We start from the raw sequence: 16686 nt of genomic DNA on the forward strand, positions 1-16686 counted from the left end.
AAAGTATTAAGTAAATTAATTAATTAAAGTCCCATGTTCATTCTCCATCACCACCATAAGCCAGAGATGAGCAGTGCTTTGATTTAAAAAAAAGTAAAATAGATAAGAAGGAAAAGGAAAAAGAACAGCTGGGGAGATGGAAAACAAATATCAAGGTGATGGGTTTAAGCCTATCAAGTTATAATTACTTTAAATATATACTCTAAAGCCAATTAAATGTCAGATAATATCAGATTAAGTGAAAAGAGAGTCTCAAATATAAACTACAAGATAGTACTTAATATATTTATTCAGTGTTCACAAAGACTATTCTAGGTTGACTTTTTTGGATAGTAGAGGGCTGCTTTGGGGCTAGGTGGGCACACACCACAGCACGTAGGCTATCTCAGGTGTGGTGGGAATCAAATCTGGGTCTCATACTTACCAAAGTAGGTTCACAATCCAGGTGTGCCACTTTGCCATGCACTTTATTTATTTATTTATTTATTTGTGCCAGAGCATTGCTCACTTCTGACTTGTGGTAGTGTGGGGAATTGAACCTGGGACCTAGGAGCCTCAGGCATGAGAGTCTGTTTGCATAACCATTATGCTATCTCCCCTGTGCCATATACTTTAAATATAAAGTCATGAATTAGTTAAAAGTACAAGGATGGAACAACATCTGCCATGCAAATACTAGTCAAAAAAAAAAGTTAGGGTGGCTGTATTAGTACTGGTTAAAGTACTGCTTTGAGCAAAAAAAACATTACCAGGGATAAGAAGGTCATTTTATAATAATAAAAGGGACTATCATCAGCCCGGGAGGGGAGGGAGCATAATGATCCGAAATTTTTATTTGCTCTCAATGCATAGTTTTGAAATACAAAAAGCAAAATCACGTTCAGAAGAGAAATGGACACTTTTACAATTATAGTTAGAAAATTAATTTTAGGGGTCAAGTGGTGGCGCACCTGGTTGAGCACACTTGTAATGCGCAAGGACCAAGGTTCAAGTCCCTGGTCCCCACCTACAGGGGGAAAGCTTTATGAGTAATAAAGCAGGGTTGCAGGTGTCTTTCTGTCTCTCTCCCTCTCTGTCTCTTCCTTCCACTTGATTTCTGACTGTCTCTATCCAATAAATAAATAAAGATAATAAAAAAAATTTAAAAAAAGAAAATTATTTTACTTATTTTTAATGGTGAAAGAACATACTTAAAATTAATCAGCTGATCTCACTTTAGTTGATCATAATTTTGTTTGTTGTTGTTTTGCCCCCAGGGATTCACAGGGCCTTCAGGTCTGGGCAGTTCTACCAGTCCTGCTGAACTCTTATTCTTTTTTTCCTTCTTTTCCAAATAAAGAATGAAGACAGAATTACAGACAGAGGAGAAACACTATAGCAATGCTCTACTGCTTGTGAAACTTCCCTCTTCAATCATCGATAGAATAATATCCTTAGAGCATTTCATTGAGCTGAAGTTGGATATATATTCTTTTCAGATACACTTACCAAAATAGATTTTATTCTGGACTATAAAGCAAGTGTCAGTAATTTGGAAGAGTTCATGTCATGCATGAATTAAATTTTGATGAGAGAACATGCGGTAAGATCTCTAGAAAGCCCCTTAGAATTTAGAAACTAAAAAAAACACGCATCTAAGTGATCCATAGATTGGGCTTGGGAGACAGCATAATGATTGTGCAAGTGACTTTCATGCCTTAGATTCTGAAGTCCCAAATTCAACTCTGGTACCACCATAACTCAGATCTTAGCAGTGCTCCAGGAGGAAAAGAGAGTGTAGTTTAATCCACAGGTCATAAAAGAAATCAAAAGGAAAAAAAAAAAGAGCACATTGAACTGAATGAAAATGAATACACACGATACCTCACAAGGTACTATTTAAAGCAGCACTTAAGACATTCATAGCACTATTCACCTTTATTAGAAGAAAAGAAGGGTCTTAAGTCAGTGATCTCAGCAACTATCTCAAGAAACCTAGCTAAAAAAAACTAGATCATAGCAAAATTTCATGTATTGAAAATGGTAAAAAACGGAAAACAGTAAAACGGAAAAAAATAAAATATTTTAAGATATGTAAATTACCAATATCAGGAATAAGTACTGTTATTCTTTGTGTGTGTTAGTGTGTGTGTACATATAAACTATCTTTTTAAAGAATTGTTTTTATCACAGACAGGCAAGACAACCAGCACTTCTCTGGCACATGAAATGCAGGGGACGGGACTCAGGCCCTCACCCATTCAAGTTCTGTGCTCTCCTGGCTGAGCTATCTCCTAGGTTGCCATTCAAAATAGAATTAGAATGCATGATTCACTGGGTTTTAGTAGATTTACAGTGTTGTGCAATCATCATGGAAAGAAAGTGTCCTAGTTCCAGAATATCTCTACCCTTACCCAAACAAAGAAACCCTCATCTCTGTATCATTGCTAACACTGGCTCTCATCTCTTGTTTTGAGAGGAGTTACTATTCACTGAACCATTGAGCTATGTCTCAGATACTGCACATTTGTACATTTGTTGTGACAAAAATATACAAAACACAAAGTGCGATTTTTAACTACATTTAAATGTACAATATTGTGGCATTAAGTACACTCGCAATATTATGTAACCATCAGTGTTATCTTCAGAACTTTTTCATTTCCAAATATTTTCTTCTAATAAAGGTGTATCGTATATCGTACCCATTAAATACTCATCCTTCTCTGTCCCCCTCCCCCCAGTTCTTGACAGCCGCTATTCTACTTCCTGTCTCTATGAATTTAACTGATCTAGGTATCTCATATAAATTATAGTAGAACTCTATGTAACAAGTTTAGCTATACTACAACTTAAAGGAAATAAACAAATCTTTGAAAGATACAAACTGCTAAAGATCACCTAAGAGGGGAGTCGGGTGGTAGTGCAGCGGGTTAAGCACAGATGGCGCAAAGTGCAAGGATCGGTGCGAGGATCCAGGTTCGAGCCCCCAGCTCCCTACCTGCATGGGAGTCACTTCACAAGTGGTGAAGCAGGTCTGCAAGTTTCTCTCTTTCTCTCCCTCTCTCTATCTTCCTCTCCTCTCTCCATTTCTTCTCTGTCCTATCCAATAACATCGATGTCAATAACTACAACAAAAAAGCAACAAGGGCAACAAAAGGGAATAAATAAATAAATAAATATTTTTAAAAAGCTAAAAAATTCTTTAAAAAAGAATCGCATAAGGAAAATAGCCTATTAACTCTCTAACCATTGAACTAATTTTATAATTAAAACTTTCCCACAGTGAAAACTCCAGGCACAGCTAACGTTTTTTTCTTTGGAAGGCACATATTCTTTTTTTTATGACTTATTTTATAGTGATTTATGGGATTTATAAGTAACAGAGGTATCATTCCTACCACTCCCATCACCGAAGTTGTGTTCCCATCTACCTCTAGCAGTAACCACCCAAACATAGATATGGATAATATACATATTCTTTTTACAATTTTTATTAGTGATTTACAAAATTATAAAGCAACAGGGGTACAGTTCCACACCAATCCCACTGCCAGAGTTTTGTGTCCCCATTCCCTTCATTGGAAATTGCAATGATTCTCTTAAAGTCAAAGATATGGGTTGACTTTTATGTATATATTCCCATTTTTTCTATGGTCCTGCCTTCTCTTCCATTTTAAGTCAGCTACACCTATTAGTACATCCAAATGTCTTTCCTTTTCTCTCTCTGGGTCCTGATGGAATTGAGTTTCAGAGCTCTCTAGTCATCATCTTCCCCTAACATTTCTCCTCGTCTGGGAGTGTTGACCAAAATTCTTTCTGGGGTACAGAAAGTAGAAGGTCTAGTTTCTGTAATTGCTTCTCTGCTGGACATGGGTATTGGCAAGCCAATTCATAACCCCAGTCTTTTTATATCTTTCCCCGATAACTTTATTGGTGAATGTTATCAAACATTTAAGGAAGAGACAATACAAACTCTACACAAAATTTCAGAAACTGAAAACATGATTTTTCAACTTATTTTTATAAGTCTCCGTTAACTGACAATAAATTAGAGAATGTAAAACAAGAAGAGAATCTACGGGTTACTGAGAATAGAAGCAAAAAAATCTAAGTAAAATATCAGCAAATCAACACCAACAATATGTTAAAGGATAATACATCATAACTAAGTGTGGTTTGTACCAGGTAAATCTACCACCCCCCAAAAAAAATAAAAGCATGGATTCAAACAGGTTTTAGTCTACTCATATATTTTTTAAAAATATTTTATTGATTTTATTTTAATGAAAGATATAGGTGAATAGATAGATATGCAGATATACATACATACATACATAAGTTTGGCTTATGGTGTTGAGAATTGAACCTGGAACCTCAGAGCCTCATGCATGAAAGTCTTCTGCATAGCCATTATGCTGCCTTCCCAACCTATATCCATATCTTTATCAGCATTATTCACCATAGTAAAAAGGTAGAAGCAACCCTAAATGTCCATAAGTGGATAAGTGTAATGTGTATACATATAGTGAAATAGTTAGCCTTGAAAAAAAGAATATTAGAATTGGCAAAATAGCTCACCTAGATAGTGTACCTGTTTTGCTATGTGAAGGACCTATGTTTAAACTGACCTCCCACCACATTGGAGGAAGCTTGGTGCTGTAGTGTTTTTCCCTCTTTGCTCTGTCTTTCTGTATGAAAAAGTCTTATCTGGAGCAGTGAAGCTCTGGTGATAAGTAGAAAAAGCAAATGTCATATGATTCCATTTATATGAGATACCTAGATCAGTTAAATTCATAGAGACAGGAAGTAGAATAGCGGCTGTCAAGAACTGGGGGGAGGGGGACAGAGAAGGATGAGTATTTAATGGGTACGGTATACGATACACCTTTATTAGAAGAAAATATTTGGAAATGAAAAAGTTCTGAAGATAACACTGATGGTTACATAATATTGCGAGTGTACTTAATGCCACAATATTGTACATTTAAATGTAGTTAAAAATCGCACTTTGTGTTTTGTATATTTTTGTCACAACAAATGTACAAATGTGCAGTATCTGAGACATAGCTCAATGGTTTAGTGAATAGTAACTCCTCTCAAAACAAGAGATGAGAGCCAGTGTTAGCAATGATACAGAGATGAGGGTTTCTTTGTTTGGGTAAGGGTAGAGATATTCTGGAACTAGGACACTTTCTTTCCATGATGATTGCACAACACTGTAAATCTACTAAAACCCAGTGAATCATGCATTCTAATTCTATTTTGAATGGCAACCTAGGAGATAGCTCAGCCAGGAGAGCACAGAACTTGAATGGGTGAGGGCCTGAGTCCCGTCCCCTGCATTTCATGTGCCAGAGAAGTGCTGGTTGTCTTGCCTGTCTGTGATAAAAACAATTCTTTAAAAAGATAATTTAAATTGTTAAATCTCAGAAAAAAAATCTAAACACCATTGAATTATATACCAAAGAATTTATTAGACTTAAGATTTCACTAGAAAGGAAAACTATACTCTAGTAATCTCTTATGAAAATAAAAGCCCTCCAAAAGTGCTAGCGAAGTATATAAAGAACTATAAACAAGTGGTATTTACTCCAGGTGAGCAAAAATGGTCAGCATTTGAAAATTAGAAGAATCTGTAACATCAAAATACTGAAGAAAGTCATAAGATTGTGTCAATTGATGCAAAAACAGCATTTGGTTAAATCTGGTAACACTAACCAAACTACTAATAGAAGGGGTATTTCTTAACTTGAGAAAGAAACATCTACAATAAAACTGTAGCTAGCAAACACTTGTGGGAAATTAAATGCTTTTCCCTTAAGATGTGGATCAGGGTGAGGATATCCTCTTTGACCATTCAAGATGTACAGTCATCAACTTCAGATACAGATTTGCTAGCACAAGTCTCCTAAACTTAGTGATAGTGACCTTTAAAGGGTTTCTTTATTTTGGCTTTAGAACTCTTATCGCCATATGGAAATTATATGCTCTGAATTTAGGGGCTTGTTTGCTTGTTTGTTTTTCCAATAGACAACTTGATATAGAAATAATCAACTTTGACAGACTAGGCTTTTTAATTCTGGCTTCATCTCATGGAATCTGTAGCTTTGAATAAGCCACTTAGCCTTTCTGATTCTGTCTCCTCCTCTGGTACACGATGGCAGCTCAAGGGTTGAACAAAGCTCTTTATCTTCTGGAGTACCGTTATCCTCTTGGATTCAGAAAGGTACAGATGGAATACCTGCAGGAGATTTAAGTAACTCTGGAAAATTTTCTCTCACAGTCACATATATGTGAACTTAGACATAAAGCATATTTCATGCTTTTTCCTGTGGCACTTGGAAATAATTCTGCCCTCTTTTTCGTGGATTTGTTTTCTTAGACAAAGTTCATCTAGAAATTTGTTATGGTTGTATCAGCCAGAGCTCATCAAATGAACAGTAATGTTGTTTACTTCTTTTTTTTTTTCTGCTTGGGTAATATGATCCCAGTGATTTCTCTGTAAGAGCATGCATGCTAGTATGTTTTGTGGTCACTCTAAATCTGACATCTTTAAGTCCAGGAACATGTCTGAGAGATAGGACCCAGACCCTTTAGTATCAGACACTCTGTCTCTAGCAGCAACCTTTGGAATAGTGCAGGCAGAGATGGGGGAGAGCAGTGGATGAGATGGATAGGTTTAAAATATATATTGGCATGCCTAGCTATAAGGGCACACTTCTGCTCTCAAAGAGAGCCTTTGTTCCAGCTGTTTGTAACAGCTAAACTAGCACTAATCCTGGGTGTAAGAGAATGGTGCATCTCAGCAGCTTGTGCTTTTTCAAACTCCTGTAGGGTGTTTCATAGGTCATTTTCTTGTCTCTTGATTCCAGCACACCAGAGCAGAGTGACGATGATCCTGTTTGTCCTGGAGCTGGAGTGGGTGCTGAGCACGGGACAGGACAAGCAGTTTGCCTGGCACTGCTCGGAGAGTGGGCAGCGGCTGGGTGGTTACCGCACCAGCGCCGTGGCCTCGGGCCTGCAGTATCCTTTGCTGGACAAGCTCCCTTGTTGGGGACCTTGCTATTGACCTCTTTCTTGCACGAACATTTTGGGGTATGTGCAACTTGTGACCTTTTTTGTTTTGTAATTTATCATGCTGAGTAAGATGCTCACAGAGTTTCCTAACACAAGTCATCGGTATTCCCTTCTGTAGGTAGAGTAAGGTAAGGACATTTCACCTGCGATAGTCAGCACTGTTGAAACAGTTATTCATCATGTGAGACAATGTCTGGCTTCGAGAACAAGGCACAGCCCAGCTTTGTGTTCCTCGGTTCTCAGAATTATGGGACAACATAAAACAATCACTGAGATGCTGTAGTGTGTGTGTGTGTGTGTGTGTGTGTGTGTGTGTGTGTGTGTGTGTGTAGAAGTTATTTACACATAGATAATATTGCTTTACAGAATATATTGATTGAGAAATTACCATGCCAGGAACAGTGAGTTTGCTGGTATCTGCATGGATGGGCTATAGCCTTTGCTTAAGGTGTGAAACTTTTTTGGAATATGCAGACTAATAAGAATTCTTAGTTTCTGGGAGTCGGGCGGTAGTGCAGTGGGTTAAGCACACGTGGCACAAAGCTCAAGGACCGGAGTAAGGATCCCGGTTTGAGCCCCCGGCTCCCCACCTGCAGGGAAGTTACTTCACAAGTGGTGTAGCAGGTCTGCAGGTGTATATCTTTCTCTCCCCCTCTCTGTCTTCCCCATCTCTCTCCATTTCTCTCTGTCCTAACAACGACATCAGTGAGGGCACTCACACAGTTCCACTGCTGGCTTTCCATTCCCTTTTCTCTTTTTGCAGGAGTATTTTAGAGCAAGTTCCAAACCTGATGTCATTTCATCCTTGTGTACCTCTTAAAAATATGGAGCTTTTTAAAAAACAATTACAGTGCTATTACTATACCTAGAAACGTATAGTCACTCCTTGATACTGTTCTGTAGTAACTCCTTTTTTACACTTCACTTAATATTTCGAAAATAGCTTCTTTTCGGGGGGGGAATGATTGTTTGAAATTGGATAAGGGTCACACATGGGATCTGGTTCTCCAATTCTCTGGGTCAAGAGTAGTGGCATCCCTGTCACTTTTCTATTAATTTTTCTATTGCAATGCTACTATGACGTTTGGAAGTTGGAGCTCTATAGATGTTCCTGCATTCTAAAGTGATCCATTCTTCTTCTTAATGTGATTTCACTTGTTCCTCCACCAAACATTCTCATATATATTTTTTAAATAAATTGAAAGTCACCACTAAAATCTTTTTGTTGATGGTGGTACCCGGACTTGAGCATGTTTGATTTCAACACTCCTGTGCCAGCCTTTTCACTCTCTTTATTTTAGAGAGATAGAGAGAGACACCAAGAAGGCAAGGCAACACAGAACCATTTCACTATTTGGAGAGCTTCCCTTGTCCTGTGTGTGTTGTGTGTTCTCTCATGTGCTGGCTCAAACCTGAAGCCTGGTGCATGGTAAGACATATGCTTTATGGGTGAGCAGTATCCCAACCCCTATGGCACAACATGTCTTAAGCTCATATTGTACCTACCTATCTCATTCCTGAAATCAACTTTCTTTTAGTAAGGACTACTATTCACAGATAGATAAAAAAGAAAATACATGTATTTTTTTGTCTTTAACAAGAAAATAAGTCACTACGTTCTAATTCAAATTTAGCATTACAGGGTATTTTACTTCTTATTTATTCTTGTGTTTTCAAATGTTTATTAATTAGCATGGAGGAAGGAACCACAGTATCACTCTGGCATATGCAATGCTGGGGATCAAACTCAAGACCTCATGCATGTGTGTCGGACATTCTACCTACTATACCACCTTCCAGCCTGCCTTCTTAATTTTTTAAAAATTTATTTTAGGTTCAAAGTCCTGGCTTTATAAATGTAATAGATCTCTTTGGATGGGTTTGTTTGTTTGTTTTGCATGTATCCCATGAGAAGAATTGCTGGGTCATAGGGTATGCCCATTTCTAACATTCTGATAGTTCTCCAGACTGCTCTCCACAGGGAATAAGCCAGAAATATAAGGATGGGTATGGAATTATCTTACTCATACGCAGAATTTAGTAAATAAGAACTGAAAGGGGAAACACAAAGTAAAACTTGGACTGGTTTGGTGTATTACACCAAAGCAAAGGACTCTGGGGAAGGTGGGCAGACAGTTATCATGGAGAGATAGGAAGTTTAAACCATGTGTCAACACTATACTGTGCCATTAACCCCCCAATAAAGTGTTAATAGATAAACAATACAAAAAACACACACACAAGGATGATGAATTCACCTTCTTTACCTTATCTTGGATGGAGCTTAAAGGAATCATGTTAAGTGAGATAAGTAGGAAAGAGAAGGATGATCTCACTCGCGGATAGAAGTTGAGAAATAAGAGCAGAAAGAGAAAACACAGTGTAGACCTTGGACTGGATTTGGTTCTTTGCACCAAAGTAAAGGAGTCTGGGGAGGGGTGGAGGGAGCTTTTAGGTCCTGGTGCATAAAATGATGGAAGAGGACCTAGGCTTGGAGTGAGAGGGTTTTGCAGAAAATTGAGAAATTTTCTACATGTGTCAACAACTGTATTTACTGTGAACCATTAATTCCTCAATAAAAAAAGAAAAATAAATAAAACCCTGGTTCTAAAATTTAGCACAGTTCCTTATTTGCTATATCATATGGCATATTTAAATTGGTTCAAAATGATGATAGCAATGCTATAATAATAGACTATTAAATGAGATTTTAGGTTTCCTTGCCATTCTCTTTGTCCTTAGAATATATATATATATATATATATTTTTTTTTTTTTTTGCCTCCAGGGTTATTGCTGGGGCTCAGTGCCTGCACCAGGAATCCATTGCTCCTGGAGATTTTTTTCCCCTTTTGTTGCCCTGGTTGTTTTATCGTTGTTGTGGTTCTTATTATTGTTGTTATTGATGTCATTGTTGTTGGATAGGACAGAGAGAAATGGAGAGAGGAGGGGAAGACAGCGAAGGGGAGAGAAAGATAGACACCTGCAGACCTGCTTCACCGCCTGTGAAGTGACCCCCCCCCCACTTGTGGGGAGCCAGGGGCTCGAACTGAGATACTTGAGCCAGTCCTTAATGCTTCGCACTATGTGCACTTAACCTGCTGAGCTACTGCCCGACCCCCAGAATATATTCTAACCGGGGCCGGGCAGTAGTACAGTGCACATGGCCTGAAGCACAGAGACCAGCATAAGGATCCTGATTTGAGCCCCAGGTTCCCCCCACCCCATGGTGAAGCAGATCTGCAGGTGTCTCTCTCCCCCCCCCCCCGTCTTTGTCTTCCCCTCTTCTCTCTCGATTTCTCTGTCCTATCCAAAAACAACAACAAGGGCAACAAAATGGGGAAAATAGCATCTAGCAGCAGTGGATTTGTAGTGTAGGCACTGAGCCCGAGCAATAACCATGGAGGCAAAAAAAAAAAAAAAAAAGAATATATTCTTAACAAGAGGCTGTTTTAAAGTTACTTGAATTAATTTTGTTAACAGGCTGCATCACCACACTTGAGTTTATTCACTTTGCTTCATCAGCTAGGGGATATTTTGCTGGCCTTAAATATTTTTAGTATGTAAAATATTGCAAAATTCCACAATGGAAAAAAAATCCCCAATGGATGATGCTCTATAATGAAATTACCACTGATCTCTCTGTTCTTTTAGCGTCTTTCTCCTTTTTCCCCCCACAAGGGCCATTTTTGTTAATCTTGACTTACCCTCCCAGTGTTTTCTTTTCTAAATGTGAGTATCCACACACTTTATGCTCTTCTCTTTCCCAGAGGTAGTACAGCATATAAACTCAAATACCTATGGAAAATTATTTCATGTCAGTGTATGGAGATCTTCCAGTATTTCGTTTTGTTCCAGCTTCATATATGACTACATAGGTGGAGTGTAGTGAATTCTGTAAGCCCTCTTCTTGTGGATTTTGGGGGCTGCTCTCAAACTTCAACTATTAAAATGATGTTAAGTGAATAACTTCAGGCATGTGTCATTTTGCTTTTTTTTTTTTTTTTGCTAGCAGATCTCTGGGATAGTTCTCTAGAAATAGAATTGCTCAATGTTAGCAACCGGGAATGCTTAATGGTGATTCAGTGCTTTGGGTTTTGACTGGAGACTGAACAAGACAACAGCCTTTTCCTGGCTCGTAACAAAATTCCAGACCCCTGGGAGTAAAATAGAAATTTAGCATAAACTATATTGCTTATACAGTTAAAACATACTGTTAAACTCTATAAATTTGTTAGTACAGCTAAGGCAGAGATCCACTCATCAGATAATGCAGCCACTCTCTCAGACACTATGCCACTCCTGTAAGCAATCTCAGGATCGCACCCATCCCTACTGGGCTCTCTTGAACCTTTTTTTTTTCTCTGCCTCTAGGGTTATCACTGGGGCTCAGTGCTTGTACTGTGAATCCGCTGCTCCTGGCAGCCATTTTTTCCATTTTTATTGGATAGGACAGAGAGAAATTGAGGGGAGGGAAAGCTAGAGAAGGAGAAAGAAAGACACCTGCAGACCTGCTTTACCATTTGTGAAGTGACCCCCAACCCTCCCGCAGGTGGGGAGCTGGGGCCTTGAACCAGTATCCTTTTACAGGTCCTTCTGCTTCATACTATTCACGCTTAACCCAGTGCACCACCACCTGGCCCCTTTGCACCATTTTCTAATTCAGCACCATTTCACTTTTTCTAGAGCTGTACCCCTTCATATGTTTTATCCATTTTTCTATTTAGTGTGTGTATGTGTGTGTGTGTGTGTGTTTTTGCAGTGCCAGGAATTAATATATAAGTCTCAGGTATTCAAATCCAATACTTAGTATTTGAGTTATTTCTCAGGCTGTGATGCACTTTTCTTGATGCATACACACACAAAAAACTTTACTTTATAGAATATTGCTTCAATTGATTTGTGTGTATAAAGAGAATATTATTGATAAAATAATTTTTTAAAAAAGAATAATAACAGTAATATCTACCTCACAAAACAGATGTAATGATTAGAGAATCATCAAACCAACTACCTTAAATGTGTTTATAATTTTTAAATAAGTTAATCATAAATCATTTTATTATTTTGTTTTTATTTGTGCTTTTTTACTTCTCTTTTTTGTATTAATGATTTGAACCTATGATATATTGAATACATATTTTTCTAATTTGTGTTTTTTCTCTGTTTTTATTGTTGTTGTTGTTTGTGCTATATAGCTTTTCCCATTCCAAAGTTATAAAGGAACTTTCCAATAGAGAATTCACATTTTTATTTTTTGCATTTAAATGCCTAATTCATTTGAAATTTTCTCTAGTAAATAATATGAAATATGAGCCTGGAGCATAGTGGTGGCACACCTGGTTGAGTGCACATGTTACAATGTGCAAGGATCCATGTTCAAGCACCCAACCCCCAACTGCAGGAGGAAAGTTTTCAAGAGTGGTAAAGCAGTATTATAGGTGCCTGTCTGTCTCTCTCCTTCTCTACCTCCCCTTCCCCTTGAATTCTGACAGTTTCTATCCAATAAATAAGTAAATAAAGATTAAAAAATACAGACCTTTTTCTCCTATTGATTATTGGTTTATACCACATCTTTTAAAAATCATTTTTTCCTTATTCATTTGAAGAACCATATACTTTGTCACATATACTAAATTTCTATATACTGTGGACTGTATTCTAAACTTTGTTTTGTTCCGTGAGTTTGCCTACAGCACTACCACATGTTTTTCCCCCTCAAATACATTATTGGGGAAGTAATGATTTATAAGACACTTCTTGTTACATGAATATCGTTCCTTGTGTCCCCATGATAGGCATCTGTATCCTCCTCCATCATTGTGGTTCCCCAGTGTCCTCTCAATCCCATCTTGCCTCCCCCTTTAGAATCTATATTTTGGGATTGGGCGGTAGCACAGCGGGTTAAGCGCAGGTGGCACAAAGTGCGAGGTTAGGCATAAGGATCCCGGTTCAAGCCCCCAGCTCCCCACCAGCAGGGTAGTCGCTTCACAAGCGGTGAAGCAGGTCTGCAGGTGTCTTTCTCTCCTCTCTGTCTTCCCCTCGTCTCTCCATTTCTCTCTATCCAACAACAATGACATCAATAACAATAATAATAACCACAACAGCCATAAAACAACCAGGACTACAAAAGGGAAGAAAAAAAAAAAGCCTCCAGGAGTGGAGGATTCCTGATGCAGGTACCGAGCCCCTGGAGGCAAAAAAAAAAAAAAAAAAGAATCCCTTTTCTTTCATTGTTTCTTAAGTTCCACCTATGAGTGAGGTCATCTACCAAAACCATATTTTTTTAACTTCTTTTTTATTATTAATGATTTAATAATGATCAACAAGATGGTGGGATAAGAGGGGTACAGTTCATACAGTTCCCACCCCTGGAGTGCCATATCCCATTCAACACTATCTTTTTACTGAGAAACTTTGTAATGTCTTGAAATGTTTAACAAGGCTATATATCCACTTTATCACCACATTACTTTTATTTCCTGAGCATTTGTGGCTCTTTGCAATTACTTTTTTTCTACATGAATTTTAGAATTAATATGTCTAGCTCCAAGCAAAAGCATTAATATTATAACAGAGAATATTTTACATTTATGAATCTATGTAACAAGAATTGACATCTTTATTATGACCAGTAATACTGTGTGTTTTCCATTCTGTAATGTCCCCTTTTATGTCTTATGGCATTATGTCCAAATTTTCCTCTTATGGTGATCTGCACATTTCTTCTTACATCTGTGCTGTCTTTTTAAAAATCCCTCCACTAAAATTTGAGAAACAATCCTTAATGTTTATATGATAGATTTGATGTTGAAACTCGACATGTGTTTATTGGTGACCACTCAGGCCAAGTAACCATCCTCAAACTGGAGCAAGAAAACTGCACCCTGGTTACAACGTTCAGAGGACACACAGGTGGGACTGGGAAGAAAACTCCCATATGCTGTTTCACAGTGAGCTGTCACCTGCTGCAGGTTGTGTATTCTGATGTTATGTTGTCAACATGACAAACTACAGCCTGGGCTTGTGCAAAGCTGCATATAACACACTTATTTCAAAATGGTTCCACAAGGTGTAGTATCTAGTATTTTCTACTTGCAACCAAAGAAAAGAGAAACCAGTCTATTTTGAAAATATTGGTGCTTTAGTTCTTTGTTGTGCTGCCCTAAAAAAGGCCAGAGTTGGTATTTGTGGGGGGGGCTCTTTGTCAACTGCATGAATTCGGGAAGATCAAAGGGACAGCTCCCTGTCTGTCCTTGCTATCCTTGGAGAGGGAAGGTGCTGTGCAAAACAGACCACTTCCCACTTGATAGAAGAAATGAAAAAAATATGTTCATGATGAATAACTAGGCTCCATTAAAATGAGCAAGTTCCTTTTTCACAGCTCTTCCTTTTAGGATCATTTTGTTTGTTTGTTTGTTTGTTTTAAAGTTCCAAACCCTTTTAATGTGTTACTGCTTATGGTCAAATAAGCAAGATAATATAACATGTCCATGTTTAGTCTTTGAAAGCCTTGAATAGATGGCAGTGATTGGTTTTTACTAGTATTTTTAACATGTGATGTTGACTCTGCAAAGTAAATCACATTGATGCCTCTCTTTCGTGAGTTTTGTGGTTCCTTTTAAGGAAAAGGCTAATTTGTGAGGTTTTTCTATTTTGAGCTCTGAGTCATTAATCCAAAAGAGTTCCACCAAAGATGCTGGTAATCATAGCAGAACATTTTTTAAATGCTTACTGTGTGCCAAAGCAGGTATGCATTCTCTATGCTTTATTTCACCACACCCTGCTAATCCTACAAACTGGGTACTGCTGTTTCTGCTTTGCAGATGAGTAAACAAAAGGTTCAGTAACTTGCCTCTAGTTTCACAACCAGTAAGTGAAAGTGCTAGGATTCAAACCAGCATGCTTTTAATGTTGACTATATCAGAATGTTCCCCAGTGTAGACAAGTGTGTGTGGTGGGGGGAGATTTGTTGTAAACCATGTAAAATTGGGCAAGTGTTAGAAATCTGGCAAAATCTGGTCACATCCTCACCAAGAGGGAGATCTCAGGTGGAATGGGGCCAGCTGTCCCTGGCTGAAGCCCAGATTCTAAAGGCTTATCAGAATGAAAGTCACAAAATAGCTGCAAGTGTTTTGCCATTAGGGTATCCATGACTATTTTGTATATAATATCTACTGTTTGATTGCTCCAGAGGCCACACTTAAGAGATACACACACACACACACACACACACCCTTTGTTTTTCCTTTGTGGTGAGTTTTGTCTGCAGTTCAGCTTCTGCCTGAACACTGTCTTTGTATTTGCATTTGCATTCTCAGGTGTTGATTCTGCTCTGAGATGCACACTGGGGATCTAGGCCATCACTATCATTATAGATCAGCTGTTCCAAGATAGCTTCCTCCACAGCCCCTCTCCCTACCCAATGTGCATGCCTCACCTTCTCCTCAGCAGCTTTTTCACACACCCACTACTCTTTGCAAGCCAGCCTCCTCCTCCAAGAAAAATCAGAGGTGACCAGATAGATGCACCTTCAAAAAATTTATTTTTTAAAAAATATTTGTTTATTTATTTACTTCCTTTTTGTTGCTCTTGTTTGTTTTTATTGTTGTTGTAGTTATTATTGTTATTGATGTCATTGTTGTTGGATAGGACAGAGAGAAATGGAGAGAGGAGGGGAAGACAGAGATGGGGAGAGAAAGACAGACACCTGAAAACCTGCTTCACTACTTGTGAAGCGACTCTCCTGCAGGTGGGGTGTGGGGGGGCTCGAACAGGGATCCTCACACTGGTCCTTGCGCTTTGCTCCACGTGCGCTTAACCGCTGTGCTCCCACCCAACTCCCTTCAAAAAATTTCATACCCTCTCTAGTAAACAAACATTTCTTCTGTCCCTCCTGCACAGCTCCTCTGGTCCCAGGCTCATTCTCCTCGCAGTCTCTTTACCAAAAGCTACTCCTGCTGCATCCCTTTGACCATCTTGCTCTTCTCACTTTACTAATATATTTTGAAGATCTTGCCTCTCTGATAAAAAATTAAACAACTGGGGGTCCGGCGGTAGTGCAGCGGGTTAAGCACACACGGCGTGAAGCACAAGAACTGGCATAAGAATCCCAGTTCAAGCCCCGGCTCCCCACCTGCAGGGGGGTCGCTTCTCTAGCAGTGAAGCAGGTCTGCTGGTGTCTGTTTTTCTCTCCCCCTCTGTCTCCCCTGTTCTCTTGATTCCTCTCTGCCCTTTCCAACAACAACAGCAATGACAACAACAATAATAATGATAACAAGGATAACAACAAGGACAACAAAATGGAAAAAATGGCCTCCAGGAGCAGTGTATTCATAGCACAGGCACAGAGTCCCAGCAATAACCCTGAAGGCAAAAAAAAAAAAAAAAAAAAATTTAACCCCTGTTGACCTGGTGTCTTGCTATAATAACTTTTCTCATATTCTCTGACAGATAAGCTTCTTTTTCTCTTTTTAATGATGATGGTAAGCTGGAGTTGGCCATTTTCTAGAGCAGCTCATTGCCACTAAGTCCATCCATGTTGCTATATAACAGTCATCACAAACCCCCCCCCCAATGCTTTTCATCTTGCAAAACTTGGACTTTGTACCCATTAAACTCTCAACTG

At 38.6% G+C, this 16686-nt stretch overlaps 1 protein-coding gene across 2 annotated transcripts in view; it reads left to right on the forward strand.

Moving 5' to 3' along the window:
- Positions 1-16686, forward strand: part of WDFY2 (WD repeat and FYVE domain containing 2) — a 198568-nt gene that overhangs the window by 135749 nt on the left and 46133 nt on the right. For both annotated transcript variants that reach the window (XM_060194876.1, XM_007521564.3), the window contains exons 5-6: positions 6855-7005; positions 13861-13973. In XM_060194876.1, coding sequence (XP_060050859.1) covers positions 6855-7005; positions 13861-13973 — 264 coding nt within the window. The remainder of the gene's footprint in view (positions 1-6854; positions 7006-13860; positions 13974-16686) is intronic.

This window comes from Erinaceus europaeus, chromosome 7 (genome assembly GCF_950295315.1).
Source record: "Erinaceus europaeus chromosome 7, mEriEur2.1, whole genome shotgun sequence".
Classification (NCBI taxonomy): domain Eukaryota; kingdom Metazoa; phylum Chordata; class Mammalia; order Eulipotyphla; family Erinaceidae; genus Erinaceus; species Erinaceus europaeus.